This window comes from Rosa chinensis, chromosome 4 (genome assembly GCF_002994745.2).
Source record: "Rosa chinensis cultivar Old Blush chromosome 4, RchiOBHm-V2, whole genome shotgun sequence".
NCBI classification, from domain to species: domain Eukaryota; kingdom Viridiplantae; phylum Streptophyta; class Magnoliopsida; order Rosales; family Rosaceae; genus Rosa; species Rosa chinensis.
The window spans coordinates 55,249,331-55,272,064 of record NC_037091.1 but is presented as its reverse complement, the minus strand read 5'-3'; the positions used below and the strand labels follow the sequence as shown (position 1 = coordinate 55,272,064).

Below are 22,734 nucleotides of genomic sequence, written 5' to 3'. Positions count from 1 at the left end.
ACAAACGAGATAAATAATATAACTAAATTAGGATGAAGTAGCTTATCAAGATAATCAAGCATGGGACACGAAAAAGGCGAAGCATTATCCTTCAATCATGAGAGTGACTCCTCTATGATCCATCTAATCCTACTAATTGACAACCAGGTTAAAATCAATTCAACCCACCTCTAGGTTAGACTCAATTCACCTTCACCCGCCTCTAGGTTAAAACAGGCCAAGCTTTTCCTAGAGTGTTTTCCTTTTAAACAAAATAACACACGAAAGTCATGCGTGTAAGAGCCCAAAAACTGAGTATCGATATTTAGAGCATATAAAAAGTTATCATGAAAACCGAATAATTTATTTCATAAACGAAATGTCATAATGATCATTTCACATGTCAAAGGTGCAAAGCGAGAGAGAGAGAGCCATTTATTTTTTCTATGATATTAAATAAGGAGATCATTAAAAAGAGATCCAAATAATAGTTTCAGACGTATAAATAGAACATCTCTCTATCATCATATTATGAACATTTTAAAACATGCAATCATAGTATTAAAAGCAACGAATTAAGTGAAAGGCACCGAATTAAGAAAATTTTAAAACATGCAATCATGGAGTCTTGAACTTCATTTGAAAAAGCAAAATATAGAGATTCCAAACACCATGAATGGGCCAAGAATGGGCCCATATAGATTTGGATTAACTCAGCGAAACACGCGGTATCGTCCTCTTCATTTTTTTTCCAAGTTCCAACCACCTTCCTCTTCTTTCTTCTTTCCCTCTCTCTCTCTCTTTCTTCTCACAAGCAATCTTTCAATTTCCGACGCCCACAGACACACTCACAGAATCAGCTTCACAATCTCTCCCGCTTTTCTTCTTCTTCTTCTTCCTCGTGATCATCTTCCACATTTCCCTCTCCAATTACTCAACCGTAAGTCTCCTCACATTTCTCTCACACTCGCCAATTTCTAATCTTCATTTTCCGATTCCCAAACTGGGTTATCCGATTCCGATCTAAATCTATTTCTGTTTATATCTCTGTATCAATGCCGGAACACGAAGCAGTCAAAATCTTTCTGCTTATTTTATTAATTCCCTGTTGCTATTCTGCTCACCGATTTTGTCTGTTTCGCTGATTTCTGGTTTTGTTTTGTTATTTTAATTAGAGCAGAGGTCAGATTCTTTGTCACCATTTATTTTTGATGTGTATTAGTCACTGTCATCATCATCATTTGTTTATATGTATGATAGGAGCTGAAATGAGTGGGGCAGGTGATGCCTGAAATTATTAGTAAATTTTTGATGCTGAAACCTCCCCACGTTTCTTTTTTATACTCAAAACTCAAACTATCAATTTTGACGTATTGTCTAGTGTGCATTGAATCGAGTTCTTAATGTCCAAGATATGTTAAATGGTTTGGATTCTAACTTTTCTATCTGATGCTTTGTTTGAAGGAAGGTATGATGAATGTAGAAGTGTTTTGATTGAGCTATTCGTGTTGTGTTGTTCGCATAACAATGGTGCTTGGGATAAGAGCAAAGAGTCGGAAGAGTGCTGCGGTTGAGGTAGATTATGTTATACATGTGCTGGAAATTAAACCATGGCCCTCGTCTCAGGCTTTGAAATCTGTTGAGTCTGTGTTTCTTCAATGGGGAAATGGTGATCAAGCGTCTGGATCATTCTTTCGTAATGTTGGAGACGAGAAGATTGAATTTGGGGAGTCGTTCAGGCTTCCGGTTGTTTTGTACAAGGAGAAGTCAAGAAAAAGCTCGGCGCGTGACACTTACCAGAAGAACAACTTAGAGTTTCATCTGTCTGCACCTCGAAAGGACAAGGCAGCTAAACTTTTGGGATCGGCTGTGATAAATCTTGCAGATTATGTGACCATAGTTGAAACTACGAATGTGAGAGTTCCACTGAACTTGAAGAAGAGTTCTAAGAGTTCAGCTCAGCCGGTTCTTTATGTTAATGTTCAGCCTTGTGGTAATGATAGCTCCCACTTGGCCAAACAAGTGTCGCTGGACAACCATGGAAGTCATGGGTCTCTGGATGACGAGATTGCCTCTTTTACTGATGATGATGGTGATGATCAGTCTTCACATTCATCACGTACTGTAACCTCTTCTGCTTTTGAGGCACCAGTCAGTTCATCACCAACTGCTGATAAGGTATGTGGAGACAAGGTTGATTTTTTTTTCCCTTCCCTTTTAGATTAGTTTCTTTGCTTTGCTGTCTCGTCTTATAATTTTCAAGATGTTATGTGAAATCATCGGACTCTCTGATTGGTTGCAAAGAGTATGATGACTTTAATGTAGGATTTCTCAAATTCAAGGAACCCTTGCATCTAATGCATTAAGTAGAATTTGGGTTATGTATTAGATTTTAATGCAACTGCAACTGCAATTTTTTTAAATGATAAGTCAACTAGCTGAACTTAGGGTCTTCAAAAACGAATTCTGAGAACCCAAATCATGTGCTCATAGTAATAGCATTGTCATTTCATTTGCATATGTATCTTCAAAGAAAACACTACAGTCATCTACAGATAAAAGATGGTTGCAATCACTGTTAGTTTACTCTAATTGTGGAAAGCTATTGTTTATCATTTAGAAAGACCTTAACTGTGTTAATCTGATGGTTTTCTCCTTTTTATTTGAGCACTGTTATCAATGTTGGCTGTTAGATGAGTTTGACAACCATTTCTAATTAATTGCAGAATGCGTCAGAATCAACAATTGATAACGCTAAAAGGATTTATGAGGAACCAACCATACATTCAATAGCAGCACCTGCAAACACTGTTATGAATCCAGTCGCTAATGCATTGACACATCAAAGTGGAAGTTCATCTCCACTGTCGTCAATAGGCTCTTCCTCCCCTCGGAAACCTGCTTATGATTATATTTCTTTGCCTCACCCTTCAAGGGAGAGATCAGTGCCAACCTTGAAAAAATCTGTGACTCAGTCTGTTCAATCATCTTCTTCATCCTCTGGCTATCAAGATGACCATCAAGAGTCTGGTAATTATAATATTAAGACCAACAGAATTCAGAATAGTCTTACCAGCAGAGGTTTCAGAATGCAAGAAAATGCACAAGAATCTACAATGGGCAAAATTGTGAGCAACCATGCTTCTGAAGGTACAACCTCAAGTACGTCTCTGCAGCAGGCTACAAACTCAATGTCTGCAAGCTATGCAGATTTAGAATCCCGTCGAGATGATGATCATCTCGTAAAGGTGAATGAATATTCTTTTGATGGCAAATTAGCTTCTAGGTTTTCACAAGATGCTACCAGAAAGCCAGTCACTTTAAAGAGTGAAACTTTTACAGTCAGCAATAATGTTGGATCACGGGAAAGCAAGGTTAAAAGTACTGAATTAAAGCATGTAAAGTCCGTGAAACCTTCTATCTCAGCTGAGACCAATAGTCGGTTAAGAAAACATGAGTTTATGAAAAAGTCAAAGGAAGCTGAGATTCCTGAAGATGGTCGTGTTGGTGGTATCATTAGTGCAAAGTGTGAAAGAGAAGAAACAACAACTAGCTGTTCTGATAGTAAAATTGAGCTGGAGTCTACAATTGAAATGCTTAAGGATGAGTTGAGAGAAGCGGCTGCTGTTGAGGTTGGCCTTTACTCCATTGTCGCCGAGCATGGGAGTAACACAAATAAGATCCATGCTCCTGCTCGCCGACTTTCTAGATTCTATTTTCATGCTTGCAAAATGAGATCTCAAGCTAAGAAGGCAAATGCAGCAAGAGCTGCTATTACTGGATTAATTTTGGTTTCTAACGCTTGTGGAAATGATGTTCCAAGGTATCGAATTTACCATTATTATTTACTGGCCATGTCCGTATCATTAATCAAATAATGGTCTAATTTGCAAATTGCAGTAACTAGAAGCCCTAGTAATATGGGACCCCTTTTTGTTTTGTGAAAAACACAAAGGATCAGGATGCACCACAAACAATAACTCTGCTTCTATGGGCTACACATCATTTTTTTTCCTCTTGTCCTTAATAGCCCTATCATTTGATACGTCGATTTCTAAACATCCTTGATGATGGAAAGATACTTCTCTTTTAGTTTGGCATTTTATTGACTGTTCTTTTCCCCCTATGAACAGGTTGACTTTCTGGTTGTCGAACTCAATTGTGTTGAGAGCTATTGTCAGCCAGGGCTTAGGGAAAGCTCAAGTTTCAAATGGACCATGCACTACAATTAAAGGTGGCGAACAGTATGCAGCGGATAGGCATTTATCAGCAAAGGATCGGATTCGTACTCGCAATGATGAGAAAGATAACATTCTTGAAAGTTTTGATAATTGGGAGGATCCACATATATTTATGGTTGCTTTGGAAAAGTTTGAAGCTTGGATATTCTCCCGGATAGTTGAGTCTGTATGGTGGCAGGTAAGTCCATATTCCTTCCAGTTTTCTTCTTTAACGTCATCATCATGTCTTTGCATTCTTTCACTACTGAGCTCTATGCTGAGGAATTTAGCCTAATCTGGGGTCTGTGCTAATTATGTCTGATATTGTACCTTGTTTTCTCCTCTCCAGAATATAACTCCACATATGCAGTCTGCAGCTGCGAAAGGCTCAAGCACAAGGAAAGCTAATGGAAGAAAGAAAGGTTTGGGTGATCATGAGCAGGGTAATTTTTCTATTGAGCTGTGGACGAAGGCTTTCAAAGATGCCTGTGAAAGGCTTTGTCCTGTTCGAGCTGGTGGCCATGAGTGTGGCTGCTTGCCTCTTCTAGCTCGTTTGGTATGTTTTTGCATCAAAATTTCTTCCTCAATACATTGTTGAGCTTTTCACTTAACAACCTCAGATATGTTACCATTATAATATTGATAAAGTGGAGCTCTCTCAGCAAAAATGTTATACGTAGCCACAGCTACACCATTGTTTTATTTCTGTGTCCAACTACTGGTAGAATTCCACTATTAGAGCTCTCGGTGTTTCGAGTCATTAAGAGATATGCAACATAATCATACTGCTTGTTTGCAACTGCCATCAAAATTTTATGCACTAATTGTGATAACAATCTATGTTGTTCTTTCAGGTCATGGAGCAGTTGGTGAGTAGGTTGGATGTGGCTATGTTCAATGCTATTCTTCGTGAAAATGCTGAAGAGATGCCCACAGATCCCGTGTCCGACCCCATAAGTGATTCCAAGGTTCTCCCTATTCCAGCTGGAAAATCAAGTTTTGGGGCAGGTGCACAGCTAAAAAATGCGGTAAGTGTAGGTTACCTTATTATGTAAGTTTATCTTGATATTATAGTCCTAAATTACTTGCTGAACTTATTCCAATAATTATCATGAAAGTAAGTGTCAAGGTTGTATATCCACAAAGAAATAGTAGCGTTGTATTCCATTGATAGAGAGACTGTACTTGTCTTTGCATCCCCAGATTGGAAGCTGGTCCAGATGGCTGACTGATCTATTTGGTATGGATGATACTGATGTTCCAGACGATGAGGATGAACTCAGTGATCACAAGGGGCAGGAGAGTGAAACATCCTTTAAAGCTTTCCGTCTTCTTAATGCTTTGAGTGATCTCATGATGCTTCCATCTGAAATGCTTGCAGATAAACCCACCAGAGAAGAGGTAAATACTTTTACTTGGATACTTCAGTTCTACCCTCCTTATTGTCCTCTGGAAAAGAAAAGAGACACTGCGAATGAAAAGACGGTCAATATTTTAACTAGTCTTCTGTCTTTATCTGGTAATGTCTTTCTGTGTTGATCACCATCTCATTGATTGTATGAAGGTATGCCCTACATTCGGTGCATCAATGATCAAGAGGGTCCTTTACAATTTTGTTACAGATGAGTTTTGCCCAGACCCGATTCCCGAAGCAGTTTTTGAGGCTCTTGACAATGAGGTAAGAAGAGACGCTGTCTTTTTTCTGTGCAAATAATTATGCGGCTTAAATACTTCCTGTACCGCATTCCTTTCTGAAAGCTGGAGTGCGGTATCATTTGTCGTTATATGACTATGTGGCTACTCCCTGGAGAAAAGGAACTCAGGCTCAGGGTGTAAACCTTTAGTTTCGTGGCTTTCGATGTACATTAATCCCGACTGTTTCTTACTTCAGGAGAATCTGGAAGCTGAAACAGAATCTGTTACAAGTTTCCCATTTATTGCAAATCCCACATTTTATTCACCACCTCCAGCTGCTGCTTCTCTATCAGGCATTACAGGAGAGGTGGGGAGCCCAGCTCACCTAAGGAGTGGGTCATCAGTGCTTAAGAAATCATATACTAGTGATGATGAGCTTGATGAGTTGGATTCACCGATGACTTCAATCGTAGAAAATTCCCAGGTTTCCCCCAATTCGTTGACAGCCAACCCAATGCTGAAGTGGAAGGGTGGTCGGAAAGTTGTCCGATATCAACTCCTCCGTCAGGTTTGGAAGGACAGTGACTGATATCTTCTCATTCATGTGTGTATTTGATGTACATATATGATGAGTATTAGGGAGTGTATTCCAGTTTTTCATAGCAATGTGATTATCAGGTTTATAAACAGGGTGCATCGAGGCATATTATTTTGTGAATAGAGGAAAGTAGCTGTCGTAACCTAAGCTTTGATGCCCCAGTCTTAGTATTTGTACAATGAAGGTCATAGCATTGTCGATTCCACAAATGATTTAAGCCATACATTATGATAAGGGAGAATTTTAGAAACAGTACATGAACTTTCCGCCAGTGATGATTAAGATTTCTGAATTTGGATAAATAACATTTCAGTACCTGAACTAGCAATTCTGACCCAATTATGGTGCCTGTCGTTAACGACTCCGTTAGTAAGCATGCCACTTGGCATATTTTTAGGAGTAATCTTGTCTCTTCTCTTCTCTCCACACAGAGTCACTTCTCTCTCTTCCATTTTCCCAAAATCAGAGAGATGGTGATGGAAGCCACAGGAGCTAAGAGCTTCTTCACCTCCAACCCATAAACCCAGCCAATCTCCCTCATCTACACCTCAAAATTCAATTTTTTCTACGACCCAAAAACCCAATCCCCTCCAATTTGCATTTAACACCGACCCAATTGCAAGGACTATCATCATCCTAATCGTTCCACGAACTGAGCTTGGCCTCTGGGTCTAGTAGCCCGACCTTGAACACAATCCAGCCCCTACTCGGAAGGGCTAGTGAGTGAGAGAGTGAGAGACAGTGTGTTAAGGTCAAAACCTTAACTGAGAGAGAAAGTAGAAAGCAAAAGAAGAAGAAAGAAGATAATTGTATTGATCGATATTGTGAAAATACACAGCCTGAGATTATATACCTAGATTTTGCCCACCAAAGGAGGGCACGTGTCCCACTTCATCTATTTCCAACTAATAAACTCTAATGCAGCTTAATTAACCTAATGAGTAATTAGCCTGACTCACGTGTCAACAACATGCACAATTAAGTAAATCGTCAACCCCTGTTATAATAGCAAATCATGAATTAATCCTAATTTCATAACAATCCATCCCCCTTTAATTCCAGCTTGTCCTCAAGCTTCAAAATCATGCTTCGAAATCTGGAAAACGTTGGAGTAATTTGCCTCCTCCCATGTAGCCTCCTCTTCAGAAGAGCCTAGCCATTGTATTAACCATTTAGTAACTGGAGCATTTCCTTTCTTGAATACTCCTCTGGCCAACACTTTAGCTGGATACCACCTAGGTTTATAAGGGTCAACATCCGGTGGTAAGTGAGCAGAGATAACAGCAGCATCCCCCACCTTCTTCTTGAGTAATGACACATGAAAGACAGGATGTACTTTGGCAGAAACAGGAAGTTTTAACTTATAAGCCACTGACCCAATTTTCTTTTCCACCTGGTAAGGGCCATAGTATCTTGGAGCTAGTTTGTGGACAAGTCTTCTCTCCACAGAGTGCTGCCTGTAAGGCTGAAGTTTCAAATACACCCAGTCTCCTATCTCAAAAGACCTTTCAGTGTGTTTCTTGTCATAGAATTGTTTCATTCTAGTCTGAGCAACCTGCAGATTTCTCTTCAACACAGCCAAGAACTCATCCCTTGTTCTCAATTGGGTATCTACAGCCTCTACAGAGGTAGATCCAGGAGTATACAATTGAATGGAGGGTGGTTCATACCCATATAGAGCTTGAAAAGGAGACATGCCAATGGCAGAGTGGTGGGATGTGTTGTACCACCATTCAGCCCAAGGAAGTGCCTCTACCCAAGTGTGTGGCTTCTCACCAACAATGCATCTTAAGTATTGCTCCAAGGTTCTGTTCAAGTTCTCAGTTTGACCATCGGATTGTGGGTGGTATGCAGTACTCTTGTTGAGAGTTGTGCCTTGTTCTTTGAAGAAAGTTTCCCAAAAGATGCTAAGGAACACTGGATCCTTGTCTGATATGATGGATTCTGGCATCCCATGTAACTTAAACACCCCATTAATGAACTTTTGCACAATCCCTGCAGCAGTGTATGGATGAGCCACGGGAATGAAGTGGCCATATTTGGTGAGTCTATCAACTACCACCATGATCACTGTCTTCCCACTGGACTTTGGTAGCCCTTCAATGAAATCCATTGATATCTGAGTCCATGCTTTCTCTGGTATCACATTTGGTTGGAGCAGTCCGGGGGGGTTTATAGTTTCATAGTGGTTTTGTTGGCACACATGACAGGCAGCCACAAAAGCTTTGACGTCCTTGTGCAAGCCAGACCAAGCAAATGATCTTGTTACTCTCTTTTCAGTCCGAGATACTCCAGCATGACCTCCAGTTAAGCCTCCATGAAACTCAGTCATAACCTTAGTTCTCCAGTCATCATGCCTAGGAACAAAGATCTTACCCTTGTATAACAGCTGAGAATTAAGCATAGAATAATGGGAATGAACAGGCGAACCTTGTCTTATCAGTTGGATGATTGTACTAGCTTCATTATCCAATAAGCATGAGTTCTGGATGTCTTGAATATAAGTATGAATTGGGGAAGAGATGCTAGTGCTCATATTGAGAGAAGCATACTTAGAAATAACTCCAGTGTTGATGTTGGCTAGCCCTTCCTTTCTAGACAAAGCATCAGGGACCTGATTATGCTTGCCAGCCTTGTAGTGAATGCTATAGTCATAACCAATGAGTTTAAGCAGCCACTTTTGCTGAGTTGGTGTGGAAATCCTTTGGTCTAAGAAGTACTGTATGGTTCTGTGGTCAGTGAAGATGTTGAAATGCCTGCCCAACAAGTAAGGCCTCCAGTTCTGGACTGCAAAGACTACAACCATCATTTCTTTGTCATAAACTAAAAGTGACATATGCCTTGGAGCTAATGCTTTACTCAGGAATGCTATGGGATGTCCATCTTGGGACAATACAGCCCCAATACCAATTCCTGAAGCATCACACTCGATGGTGAATTCCTTGGAGAAATCTGGTAGTGCTAAGACAAGAGTGTTCATCAAAGCTGTTTTTAGATTGTCAAAGGCTTCCTCAGCTTCAGGGGTCCATTTAAATTCAACAATCTTCAACATGTTGGTGAGGGGTTTAGCAATCATGCCAAAGTTCTTCACATACTTTCTGTAATATCATGCAAGCCCCAAAAACCCTCTCAGCCCTTTTACAGTTTTAGGTTGACTCCAGTTTTTAATACACTCAATTTTGGCAGGGTCAACAGACACGCCCTCGGCACTCACAACATGTCCCAAATACTCCACTTTAGCCACCCCAAAATTGCACTTACTCTTCTTTATCTTCAAGGAATGTTGCTACAGTCTATTGAATATTTTCTCCAAATGCTCCAAGTGAGGAACTGTATACAAGTATATCATCAAAGAAGACTAGAGCAAATTTCCTCAAGTAATCTCTGAGTACATCATTCATAACTGATTGGAATGTTGATGGTGCATTAGTGAGTCCAAATGGCATGACAAGAAATTCATAATGGCCATTATGAGTTCGAAAGGCTGTTTTGCTCACATCAGCTGCATTCATTCTGATCTGGTGGTACCCAGACCTTAGATCCAATTTGGTAAAAATGGTGGAACCATGAACCTCATCTAGCAACTCATCTACCACTGGTATAGGGTACTTATCTTTGATTGTGACTGCATTAAGGGACCTGTAATCCACACACATCCTCTAAGTGCCATCTTTTTTCTTTACCAATAGCACAGGTGAAGAAAAGGGACTAACACTCGGCCTAATAACTCCATTATCCAATAATTCCCACACAATCTTTTCGATTTTAGTTTTTTGAAAGTGAGGATACCTGTATGGTCTGACACTCACAGGTGAAGCATTTGGCAAAAGTTCGATTTTGTGATCTTGATGCCTTACTGGTGGTAGTGATGTAGGAGCTTCATACAAATCTGCATATTTGCTGATCAGATCCACTATTTGATGGTTTGGCCCTTCAGCAGCAGCTTCTAGTTGAACAGGTTGCACTTGAATCATCATAGCCTCTTTTTCTTTTTTAAGCAACTTAGTCATAGCTTTACAACTAATGACAGTGGCTTCAGTAGAAGTTTCACCCTGCAATTGAAATTCCTCACCTCGAATTGTGAACTTCATCCTCATAATCTCAAAGTTCCATAGAATATCACCTAAAGACCTTAACCATCATGCTCCCAATACAACCTCACAGCCAGTAACAGGCAAAATGTAAAAATCATCAGAAAACAAGAACTGTTGCAATCTCAACTCTATCTTAGCCTCACCTTGGGTCTTCATTTTAGATCCACTAGCCAATATGACATTCAAAGGGGAGAATTGATGCACATGTATCTTTGTGCCCTTGAGTAAGTGAGGATGGATGAAGTTGTGAGTAGCTCCTGAATCTATTAAAACATGGACTGTTTTACCATTGAAAACCCCTTTCAATTGCATAGTGGCTGGAGTAGAGTTACTATCTCCCATTACTTGCAGCCTTATCAGAGGTTCTTCAATATCAGTGATTGGGGGAACTTTAACTAATTCCTTGCTCGCATTAGAACTCACATCCTCCTCTTCTTCGTGCATAACTTCCATCACCATGATTTGCCCCTTCCTACAGTTATGGCCTGGCTTATATGTTTCTTCACAAAAGAAACATAGATTTTTAGCTCTTCTATCTTGATATTCAGCTTGTGACAACCTCCTGCTTCCACTGTTAGGCCCACCTACATTTCCTGAGTGTGTGGTAGTATTCCTGGGATGAAAAGAAGAACCTGGAGGTCTAGATACATTACTGCCAGATGAAAATTTGGTGGTTGGGCTATGGTTAGTTCCCATAGTTGGCTTGTGGTTGTTGGAAACTTTTGCAAAATGTCGATACCCTTCATTCCTTGTCTCATACACTCTAGCAAGTTCACAAGCCTCATACAAGGTTCTGGGTTTTTGAGCTTGTACATCCACCCTTATGTCTTCTCTAAGCCCACCAATGAAGCAAGCTAATAAAACTTCTGGAGGGAAGCTTGGAGCTCTCCTTGAAAGCTTAGTGAATTGTTCTTTATACTGTTCCACACTACCTGTTTGATTGATTCTTGCAAGAGCTGATTGATATTCAGATACATTATAGCCACTGAATTCTCGCATTAGTAAATCAGCTAGTCCTTGCCAAGAATTAGGGAATTCATGCTTGAACATATACCATCTATCCGATGCCTTATCTGTCAAGTGCATGGTAGCTATTGCAAGCTTTCGTTCCTCAGGTATTTGATAGAATTCAAAGTACTGATCAGCCTTATTGAGCCATTCCACTGGATCCCCACCCCCAAAAACACTGAATTCCAACCTCATTTGCTTCATAGTGGGAAGGGATGGATCCACATGGGGAGTTTGGAATTGGCCTGCCTGATGGAACTGAGGTGTGGGATTGTAAAGATTAGGGGGCAAGCCTTGATAAGGATGCATCATTTGTGGTACTTGTTGATGGTAAAAAAAAAGGTGCATGAGTAGTAGTGGTGGTGGCATATGTATGTGGATTGTGACTATATTGTGGGATGGCTACTGGGCTAACAGGTTGTGACATGGCAGTTGGGAATGTGGTGGTAGTTGAGTTGGGGAATGTAAGCATAGTAGCAGAATATGGACCAGAATAAGTCATCCTGAAGGGGTCACAGTCATTTAGAGCTTGACTACCCCCCTGCGTATGCAATGGTGGCATGTGGTGAGTAGTCGAGTATGCTCCAAATGAAGTCACATATGCTGGAAACCCATAATGAACATGCTGAAAATACTGTGATGGAGGTTCCCTCATCATTCCACCGATTTGAGCCAAAGAAGCCATAGAATTACTGCTATGAACACTCGTAGAAGCAAGCGGACCTTCGACATGATTACGTTGATCCAGAGCACTACTAGTATTCACCATAGATGTAGCATCAACCACAGTAGCAGGTACCTCACTAATAAACCCCAGCAACACCTCATCATTACCCAAATTCAAAGTAGGGATAAGAGTTGAGCTACCTTCAGATCTAGCCATCGTAGAGGATGATCCCTCGAAAATGGAGGTTAACTTCTGTGGAATGACCGGCGAAGGCACAGATCCAAACCTGACCGTCCCATCCGGCTGAGGGATGGCAGTGCTGCCGTGCTTAGTGAGTTGGAGCTGCTTGATCTCCTCCAGTAGCCCCGATTTGAACCTGACTAGGGTATTACCACTGATTCTTGGATGTTAGCTTGCATTTCAGCGAGCCGAGGAGTGGTTGCATCTCGATGCACCTGGAGTTCGAATTCCATGTGGGAAAGCTCACCTGAAGAATGAGTAGGGGAGGTAGGTTTCCCCGCCCCCTTGAGCTTCACCATTGCTGGCTCTGGATACCAATTGTTAAGGTCAAAACCTTAACTGAGAGAGAAAGTAGAAAGCAAAAGAAGAAGAAAGAAGATAATTGTATTGATCGATATCGTGAAAATACACAGCCTGAGATTATATACCCAGATTTTGCTCACCAAAGGAGGGCGCATGTCCCACTTCATCTATTTCCAATTAATAAACTCTAATGCAGCTTAATTAACCTAATGAGTAATTAGCCTGACTCACGTGTCAACAGCATGCACGATTAAGTAAATCGTCAACCCCTAGTTATAATAGCAAATCATGAATTAAGCCTAATTTCATAACAGAGTGAGAATAATAATGGTGTGTGTGTCGTTGTGGGTGAGGACCGACTGATTGCTTCGGACTCTTACTGCTGGTGTCGCCCACATGTACGTTGTCCCACTCTCCATCCTCTCAAAATTGTTGTTCTTGCAAAGGACGAGGATGAGAAGAAGTATCTGGAAGACCTACGGCAAAATAAGGATTGACATGATTGGATGTGCGATAAAGTTACCTTCTGAATCTCAATCAAAAAAAAAAAAAGTTACCTTTTGAATTTAAAGTGTCATTTGAAAAAAACTTGAGCCAACGACCATTAACTACAATTGTTAATATTTTTTTCTCATGGGCAAAAGTGGAGGAAGTGGTCCCCGTGCGGATATATGACGTTAGTTCAAATGGTAGAAAAGACAAGATTTTGATAAACTTTGATATATTTACAGAATATGCCACCACTTCTTTCAGAATTCATTTCTTAGTTCTTTTATTTACTCTATCAAAATTTCATTGATTATCTTGTTTAGATCAAAACCCTCTTATTTACATGCTTCAAATTATAGCGGATAAACATAGACCAAGTTCAAATTTTCCAATATCTCTGAAAATAATCCAGCTTTCATAATTGAAGTAGTGAAAACCTGTTTCCCATCAAGCCAAAACATAGGGTATGTTAGATTTTAAAAAGTGAAGTTAACATGGTGATATTAATGAACTTATAGATTTCACTGTTTTCTACCCCGCACATTGACAATCTTTGAAATAAAACGCATATACATTTTACCTGCATATATTCTATAGCACTTTTGACTTGGGGAATCAACTAAACAGAAGGTATTGGCCTGCACAAAGAATTTGCACATCAATAATTGTAGATATAGTTATTCACCAAGTTGAATCATGAAAGAATTTGAACTTCATAACTAACAGCAACCCAAATGGCAAAGTAGAATCCAGACCTAAGACTAATCTTAATTCTCAATACTAGTTATGCAATCCTACTAATCCTTAGTAGATTTGCGTAGATCTATTAACAACAGCCTAGTATTGTGGCAAAAAGAGCTAACAAATAATACATTTGTATCTCTCCTAGTAGTGTAAACTAAACATTACAGAACTCTATTGAATATATTCTACTGACCTCTAGTAGAATATGACAATATGTAATTCAAAAAGGTTATAGCATGTATATAGTGCACAATTTTATTGTAACTACAATAAAAAAAAAATAACCATGTATAAAATAACTAACCTCATATCATTCCCTTATTGTTATAAAACTTTACTGACCATTAATAATAGTTCTACTGAAAGTATATTTATGCAATGCTACTGACCTTTAGTAACAAAATTGCAAATGCTATTGACCATCAATAACAAGCCTACTACCAACAATATTTCTACTAGAAGTATATTTACGTAGTTTACTGACCTTCAATAGCAATATTCTGAATTGTTAATGACTGTCAGTAGCATTTACAATTGTACTGACTGTTAGTAGCATTCACAATTGTACTGACTGTCAGTATCAGTTGAGAATCATAGACACTTATTAGGGATAACAAATATGATATGTTATTGAACTGTTATACGGTAAATAACATTAAATCTCTTCTCAAACCTCAAAGTAATAACCACCTTAAAATTTTGAGCAAAATAGCAAAGCAACATGCGAAGACATATATTATTAAATTCTGCTGCACCTCAGTAACTAACTAAAAAACTCAACCTAGAAGATAAATATATTGTTGTTCAGATCCAAACAATCAACATAGGTATCTTTTGACAATAAAGATACATATAGTTTATAATCTTTTGTCGATTTGGGTCTCAAAATAAAAATTTGAATAGACGAAAACACAAATTAATAGAAAATTTCAAATCATATAGAGAAATTCAAAGTAGAGAAATACATACCTCAAATGATCGCAACTACAGATCTAAGTACAGATTGGAGTGAGGATCTATAATTCCTTGGCCTTGAATCAAGAACACAATCTCGATCTATTTGATCTCTCTCTCTCTCTCTCTCCCCGTCTTTATCAATCATTTTCTCTCTCCAACTCAGCAAAGAGATGAATATAATTGGAAAGAACTCAAAAAAGGAAACAAAAAGCTAAGACGAATGGGTATTGTTGTCATTTCATAATTAACTGAAAGCTTAGGAAAATAAACAAAATTTAGCCCATACAGGCTTAAGCTTTCCGCATGGATCAGTTTGATGTCCACATGGGTCTCCAAAAAATAAGGCCTGCGCATGGGCTTTATGTTCTAGATTATGTATCTTGTGGTAATTTGCTAAGTCATCATGAGCTTAGTATTCGTATAAGAGCTAGCATGACTTTTAAAGTATATATGAACTTGCGGAACACTAAAATGTTGAATGAATTCATTTTTCCCATAAATTTTCTTGCTTTCTGACTTTTTAAAAATCACAAAAAAGAAAAATTTGTTAGAAATTTTGGAATCTTTTCAATTGGAACACATTCTAAAAGATCATGTTGTACCAATAGTGAGCTATTTTTTTTTTTGGTCAAATACCAATGGTGAGATTAAGAAATATGATGATTGGAATAGAAATAGGGTTTTACATGGTTTGACGCATAGGGAGTTGACATGCATGGGAGCACCTGTGCAATGCAATACTAACGCTGAGACATGTTAAAGTTTGCTAATAATATATTTTCTAAAGATTCTCTTGCACCATACGCTTACTATTTTTAGAGCATGATTTATATAATGTTTTCCAATTAACGGAACACCAAAACTTAAAACAATTTTTTATTATTTTCTGACTTGGATTTTTCACTTTTGTAAGTTAAATAAGTGTTTACAAACCATTATTTGAATATAGAAAAATTTTGGTAAGAAAATAAGAACATGCAATTTTGACCAAAAATCGTATGCTATAGTCCACAATTTTGAATAGAAATCATGGTCTTTGAGAAACCTTTTTTTTTTTTTTGGTGTGAAAGTGATGGGGTCCAACTTTCGCAGGGCATGAATTGTGTATTTTTTATTTATTTATTTTTTAATAGAAAGACGACAATATGTATTAAATGAAACTAAGGAGTATATAAGAGTGATGCAATAACATCGAAAAAAAGCAATAAAACATAACAAGATGCATAAGCGCATCTAAAATGAAAGTTAACCAGGATGTGACTAGATGTCGAAAGGCTTCGTTGCTATATATGTCACTCTAACAGTGTAAATATTATAGTAACCGTAACCGATGATATGATATCATGATTACCTAGGAGTCTCTGTCGGGCCAGCAGGTAAACTATGATAAAAGTTGTATTTCGTTTAGCAAAAATGTGGAATTGGAGTTTCAGGATGAGCTAGCTGTGGTCCTTGGAGTATCCAGGGTGGAGAAGCATGACAGGTACCTCGGGCTTCCTACTGAGGTCAGCTACTAGAAAGAAGAAGCGTTCTCCTTCTTGTATGAAAAAGTGCGTACCAGAACGCAAGGTTGGAGGGAAAAAACACTTTCGGTGGCTGGAAAAGAAGTCTTAATTAAAGCCGTGGCCCAAGCTATTCCCTCATATGTGATGAGTTGTTTTGAACTCCCAAAGCATATGTGTCATGAGATGCAGCGATTGATGGCAAAATTTTGGTGGGGTGACTCAGAGGATGGCAGGAAAATACCTTGGGTATCTTGGGAGAGGCTGTGTCGCCCTAAGGTGGAAGGTGGTTTGGGTTTCCGTGACATGCATTGTTTCAACCTTGCATTGCTTACTAAGCAAGGTTGGAGGCTGATTAAAAGACCGGACTCGTTGATTGCACGATTATTGAAGGCAAGGTATTTTCCCAATTGTACTTTCATGGAGGCTGAGCTTAAAAAGGGAGCCTCATTCACTTGGCGAAGCATTATGTGGGGTCGTGCAGTGCTTCAACGAGGTGTGCACTATCAGGTTGATGATAGGGCCAATATTTCACTGTGGTACGATCCATGGGTTCCAACTCTATATTCTTTTAAGCCCTTCTTCCCTGTTATGGAGGTGACGGAAGAGTGGAAGGTGGCGGATATTATCGATGATGAGAGTAAGGTGTGGCTGACTGACATTATGGAGGAATTATTTACTAGGGAGGAGGTGAGCAGAATTGCTTCAATCCCTTTGAGTATCCGGCCGGCAGAGGAGAGGATGGTTTGGCATTATGATGCTAAGGGTATCTATAATGTTAAGAGCGGTTATCACACTTTTCATAATTACCATAAGATGGAGCACATGGCTTCTCCGTCTACTGCAGATCGGGGTGGACCGCTCAAGAAGTACTGGAGTAAGATTTGGAGTGCCGCTGTTCCTCCCAAAGTCAAGTTAATGGTATGGAAGCTTGTGAATGGGATTATTCCTACCAGGTCAGTATTATCTCTTCGTCATGTGCCTATTTTGGATGTTGCATGTGTTTTTTGCAATTATCCTATGGAGACAGCTATGCATGTATTCAAGGAATGTGAAGCAATCCAATGCTTTTGGAGGTTGGGCCCACTGAAGCTAAAAGCTAGAGAACATGCTGCTAGTAATATGAAAGATTGGGTTTTTGATATGATTGATTTATTGAGCACTGATCAGATTAATTACTTCTTTATGGCTTTATGGGTCGTGTGGTATGCAAGGAATCAGATGGTGTGGTAGGATGGGAGTTTTTAACCCATGCATATGATTCAATGGTGTGAGAGAAATATTGATCGTAGTTTCAAAAATTTCACCCAAAAGCTACAAGGAAGGAAAAAAGGCCGTTGACCAAGTGGAAATGCCCTCCACGGGGTAGGTTGAAAATAAATGTAGATGGAGCTTTCAAAGTTGATAGTGGTGTTGGAGGTATTGGGGTGGTGGTCAGAGATGATTTAGGCACGGGTATTGCCGCTATTGCTAGGCCCTTTCTGCATGCACACTCGGCTATTAATATGGAGGTTGAGGCGTTCAGAGTGGGTCTTCTACTTGGTATTCACCAAGGCTGGACTGAAATAGTTATTGAGAGCGACTCTACCATGCTAATTGCTGCACTCAAGAGTGAGGATGAAAATTTCTCAGAGGTAAGTCGGGTTTTTAGTGATTGTAAGGATTATATGACTGCTTTTCAATCAGTAAAAATTTGACATATTTTCCGTGAAGCAAATGGTATTGCACATAGGCTTGCACACCTTGCTAGTTCTGATTGGCTTGATGATGTTTGGATAGATGAGACTCCTGCTATTATTCAGAATGTGCTCTACGAGGATTATTGTACTTGTTCTATTGTAGAACGGGGTTCAGGTTTTATGTCCCCCCCGTTGCAAAATTTTACTATTAATATGATAAATGGAACCAGGCGTGGGGATAAGCCTCCCAGCTAGGCTGGGTTCCAAACCCCTTTAAAAAAAAAAAACTTAGAGCCTTAGGATAAGATGATGTTATGTAATATGGAGTGTAGAATTTTCGCTCAACTCTAATTGAATTTGTGAAGCATTAGAGTCAACATCGGTAAAGGATGAATTGGCTGAACAATTCTTAGGTTTGCCCCTAGGGTGAATGAGCAAATTCACCATCTCTTGCGATTAACACATAATAACTTTATAATTTTCTAATCCAACCATTCATGTTGTATAACGAAATATAAAGATTAGTTCTGTAAAAAATCAATCAAATTGAAGACATTTTTTTTTTGAGGGGAATGAAAGACTAATTCATTGATGGAAGATCATTACAATCAGAGATTAGAGTAGCCTCCACAGACTGAGGAATACATGAAAAAAGATCTAGCTGATAGTCAGCATGCTTGGCCTCTTGAGCCAAGAGGTGAGCCACATTATTAGCCTGTCTTCCAACCTTGAGGACTCTAGCGTTCTGTGCATCATGCAACAAGACCCGCAAGTCTACCAATAGAAAACCCAGTTCTGACAAATCCAAGGAAGAAGAGGATATTGTAGACACCAAATCCAGACAATCAGTCTCTACTAGCAAAGGTGTAAGGTGATTATCAATGGCCAATTGCACGCCCAAGACCAATGCTAAGAGTTCAGCATGTCTAGCAAAATGAGCAGCTGCGAAAGTATGTCGAAACCCAAAAAGAAAGGCCCCATTGTGATCTCTGAACACACCACCTAAACCCGCTCTACACGAGAGTTGATCAAAGGCTGCATCCATATTCAATTTTACAAAGCCAACTGGAAGTTTCTGCCACTTCGGAGTCGCCCTAGTAGCCAAGGATGGCTTAATGTGAGCTTCTTTAAACTCTTCTAGCCAACCCAAGGCCATTGGGACAATCTGTGAAGCATGCTTGAAGTCTCCCCCCCCCCCCCCAAACTTTTGCATTCCTATTTCTCCAAGTAGCCCAGAGGATCTTTAGGGTAGAGGCAAAAGTCTGCGGGGTGACAGATGAGAGCCAATCTGCAACATTTGTGGGGTTCGAAACTAAAGGTAGGTTGGCCCCCTGAAACAAGACAGTAGCATGAGGACAATCGCGGACTGCATGAATAGGAGTTTCAACTTCTTTATCACAGAGTGGGCATTGGGTATCCAAATCAATACCTCGTTCACTAAGCCTACTCCGAGTAGGAAGAATATTAGATGCTGCTTTCCATGCACAAATCTTGACATTACCTGGAACTGGAGCGGTCCACAGCTGACGCCAGAGAGAAGCACTAGGGTTAGGTAGGGCAGGATCATCATTGAGAATCCGGCTTCGAGCTACATGGTAGGCTGATTTAACCGTGAACTGACCTCTTTTGTCACCACCCCAAATCCACCTATCATCATGGTTCCGAGGACTAAGAGGAATAGAAAGAATCTTCTGCACAATATTAGCAGGAAATAATTCTGATAATAATGTAGAGTTCCACACTTTTGGAGATGTGAAGAGATCGGCCACTAGAGTTACTCTGTCCGTGAAATAGACACTCAAATCCTCTTCCATCAACCATGGGTCCAACCATATATGGGTAGAAATACCATTCCCAATATGTCGTTTGATACCAGCTCGAAGAATGTCTCTACCTTGCAATATGCTTCTCCATGCGTAGGATGGTTGTGAGCCTAGAGGAGCATCCCAGAAATTACTATGGGGAAAGTAAAGAGCTTTGAAGAGTTGACCGATTAAAGAGTCTGGATTCTGAATCAACCTCCACCCCTGTTTTGCCAACATAGCCAAGTTGAAAGCAAAAAGGTGTCGAAAGCCCATTCCTCCCAAGCTTTTGAGTTTGCAAAGTTCATCCCAAGCACGCCAATGTATAGCCTTCTTCTCATCTATGCTGCCCCACCAGAATTGGGCACACAATTGATGGAGTTCCTGAATGAGAGTCTGAGGAAGGAGATAGCAATTCATAGTATACAATGGTAAAGCCTGAGCTACCACTTTAATTAGAATTTCTCTGCCTGCAACACTGAGCAACTTGGATCTCTAACCTGTCAACTTTTTAGACAAGTTATCTTTAATATAAGCAAAGGTATCGGACTTAGATCTACCAACAAGAGTCGGAATTCCCAAATACTTATTATGCTTGTCTACCACTTGAACCCCAAGGACTTGGGCCATTGCATCCCTCAAATGAGGTAAAACGCTTCCACTGAAAACGACATTACTCTTTTGTAGATTCACTTGTTGCCCATAGGCTCTTTCATAAAGATTGAGCACATTCCGGATCCGGGTGCAATCCTGGGGAGTAGCATAAGAGTAAAGCATGCTATCATCAGCAAACAAGAGGTGACTAATAGACGGAGCACCATCACAAATGCGCAGTCCCTTCCATTGACCATTAGAAACCTCATGCGAAATCAGAGCAGACAAGCCCTCTACACATAATAAAAATAAATAGGGAGACAATGGATCACCCTGCCGCAAGCCTCTCTGCGGTGTAATGTAGCCCCGAGGATTACCATTAATAAGAAAAGAATAGTGTACCGTAGAAAGACAAGACATGATTAGTTTCACCCACTGCTCCGCAACCCCAATTTTAGCATTATACGTTGCAAGAAACCCCATTCCAACCTATCATAGGCTTTACTGATATCCAGCTTAAGAGCCAAAAAACCTTCTTAACCACGTCGCAATTTGTGCATGTAATGAGCTAGTTCTGATGCCACCAAAGTATTATCAGAGATAAGACGATTAGGAACAAAAGCACTCTGCTGGGGAGATATAATGTCGGGCAAGAAGCTCTTGAGCCTACTAGCAATAACCTTGGATGCTATCTTATAAATAACGTTGCATAAGGCGATTGGTCGGAGATGGGACATATTCACCACTTCTTTGATCTTGGGAATGAGGACTACTACATAGGTATAATTCAAATCAGGGGGAATTTCAAATTGCGTAACATCGAAATCACTGCACTACTCACTTCGTGCCCAACTAAATCCCAGTACTTCTGAAAGAAAAAGGGGGAAAGACCATCTAGACCCGATGCTTTCGAAGGATGCATTTGGAACAGAGTCATACGAACTTCTTCTGAACTGTATGGAGCCAATAAAAGAGCATTCATCTCTACCGAGACTCGGGGTTCAATGGTCTAGAGAACCAAGTCTTGAGCCTGCACATCCGGAGGCTGGGAACTAAAGATATTCTGGAAATACTCCAACACAACCCCATCTATACCGGCCTTGGACTCTTGCCATATCTCGTAAGCATCAAAAAGACCCTTAATCTTATTTTTTTTTCGTCTGTTGGAAGCTCTCTTATGGAAAAACCGGGAATTCCGGTCACTGTCTTTAAGCCAAATGGCTCGAGAACGTTGCCGCCAATACGTCTCATCAATGGACATCAATTCATTCAATCTCTGCGAGAGTTGTAGTTTGAGAGCATTATCATTTTGGTCAAAAGGTTTTTGTAGGAGAACATCCAGTTGAACCCTAACCCCTTCCACTTCCTCCCTTCTGCTACAAAAGACAGTTCGATCCCATGCTAGGAGATGATCACCTAGCCCTTTAACTTTGCGGCAAAGCTGAAGCATGGGGTCCCCCCCCTGTATGGAACACTCCACGCCTCATCCACCTGTGCCGAGAAGCCTTCGTGGCTACATCACATCTCTTCAAACCTGAATTGACGCCTAAATCTTTCATGTCCAGGCTGCTCCTTACGTACCTCTAAAAGTAGAGGGATGTGATCTGATCGACTAGGATGGGGATTGATCACACATGAAAACCCAAACTCCGATAACCAGGCCGGTGTACAAGTGCCCCTGTCCAACCTTTCTTTCGTGTTCGAATCACACCAGGTATACAGTCTTCCAGCTGCACCCATATCTTGCAAATTACAATCCGACAGAGCTTCCCGAAACGCTTGCATCTGACCCTGACTACGTAGCCTACCTCTTGACTTCTCTCCCAACTCCAAAATCTCGTTGAAATCCCTAGCAACAACCCAAAGCTCACCAGGATTCCGGGCCAAGGATCGTAACAAGTCCCACGACAGATGACGTTGGCCTGTTTCGGGATGACCATAAAACCCTGTGAACCTCCATTCCACTTCGTTAGGGGTTGCGACAAAAACATCAATGTAAAACCTCTCCACATCCTGAACCCTAACCGAGATGGAGTCATCCCAAAGCAAGGCAAGGCCCCCTGATCTCTCCACACGATCGAAATGAGTTATGTGAGGAAAGCCAAGAGAATGACACAGAGACTGATGTTGTTCTTTGGTGCAGTGAGTCTCACTAAGGAAGACGAGACTAACACGATGCTTTTGAATAAGCATCTTCAGAGCATGTCTGGTCCTGCAATTAAC

The 22,734-nt window shown here is 40.2% G+C and overlaps 3 protein-coding genes and 1 long non-coding RNA gene across 7 annotated transcripts; 1 reads left to right on the top strand and 3 right to left on the bottom strand.

Moving 5' to 3' along the window:
* Positions 1–711: 711 nt before the first annotated feature.
* LOC112197612 lies at positions 712–6,611 on the top strand. Of its 4 annotated transcripts, none has more exons than XM_040518384.1 (9): positions 712–919; positions 1,448–2,172; positions 2,706–3,802; positions 4,113–4,398; positions 4,549–4,755; positions 5,054–5,227; positions 5,403–5,600; positions 5,764–5,877; positions 6,091–6,611. In XM_040518384.1, the coding sequence occupies exons 2-9, from the start codon at positions 1,507–1,509 to the stop codon at positions 6,421–6,423; spliced, it is 3,075 nt and encodes a 1,024-aa protein (XP_040374318.1). In that variant the 5' UTR covers positions 712–919; positions 1,448–1,506; the 3' UTR covers positions 6,424–6,611. The 4 variants fall into 4 exon arrangements, with proteins under 4 accessions (XP_040374318.1, XP_024194119.1, XP_024194122.1 ...); XM_024338351.2 differs by having other exon boundaries at positions 1,444–2,172; XM_024338354.2 differs by having other exon boundaries at positions 713–919; positions 1,444–2,157.
* A 6,263-nt stretch (positions 6,612–12,874) lies between these two features.
* Positions 12,875–15,085, bottom strand: LOC112196796. The gene is made up of 3 exons (XR_005809054.1): positions 14,947–15,085; positions 13,814–13,871; positions 12,875–13,220 (listed from the first exon to the last, which is right to left on the bottom strand). It is a non-coding gene; the product is annotated as an uncharacterized LOC112196796 (long non-coding RNA).
* Positions 15,086–18,695: 3,610 nt separating this feature from the next.
* On the bottom strand, positions 18,696–19,160 carry LOC112199586. The gene has a single exon (XM_024340579.1). The coding sequence runs from the start codon at positions 19,158–19,160 to the stop codon at positions 18,696–18,698; it is 465 nt and encodes a 154-aa protein (XP_024196347.1).
* A 1,252-nt stretch (positions 19,161–20,412) lies between these two features.
* On the bottom strand, positions 20,413–20,994 carry LOC112199585 (uncharacterized mitochondrial protein AtMg01250-like). Its single transcript, XM_024340578.1, has one exon. It carries the CDS (start codon positions 20,992–20,994, stop codon positions 20,413–20,415), a length of 582 nt encoding a protein of 193 aa, XP_024196346.1.
* Positions 20,995–22,734: the final 1,740 nt, after the last annotated feature.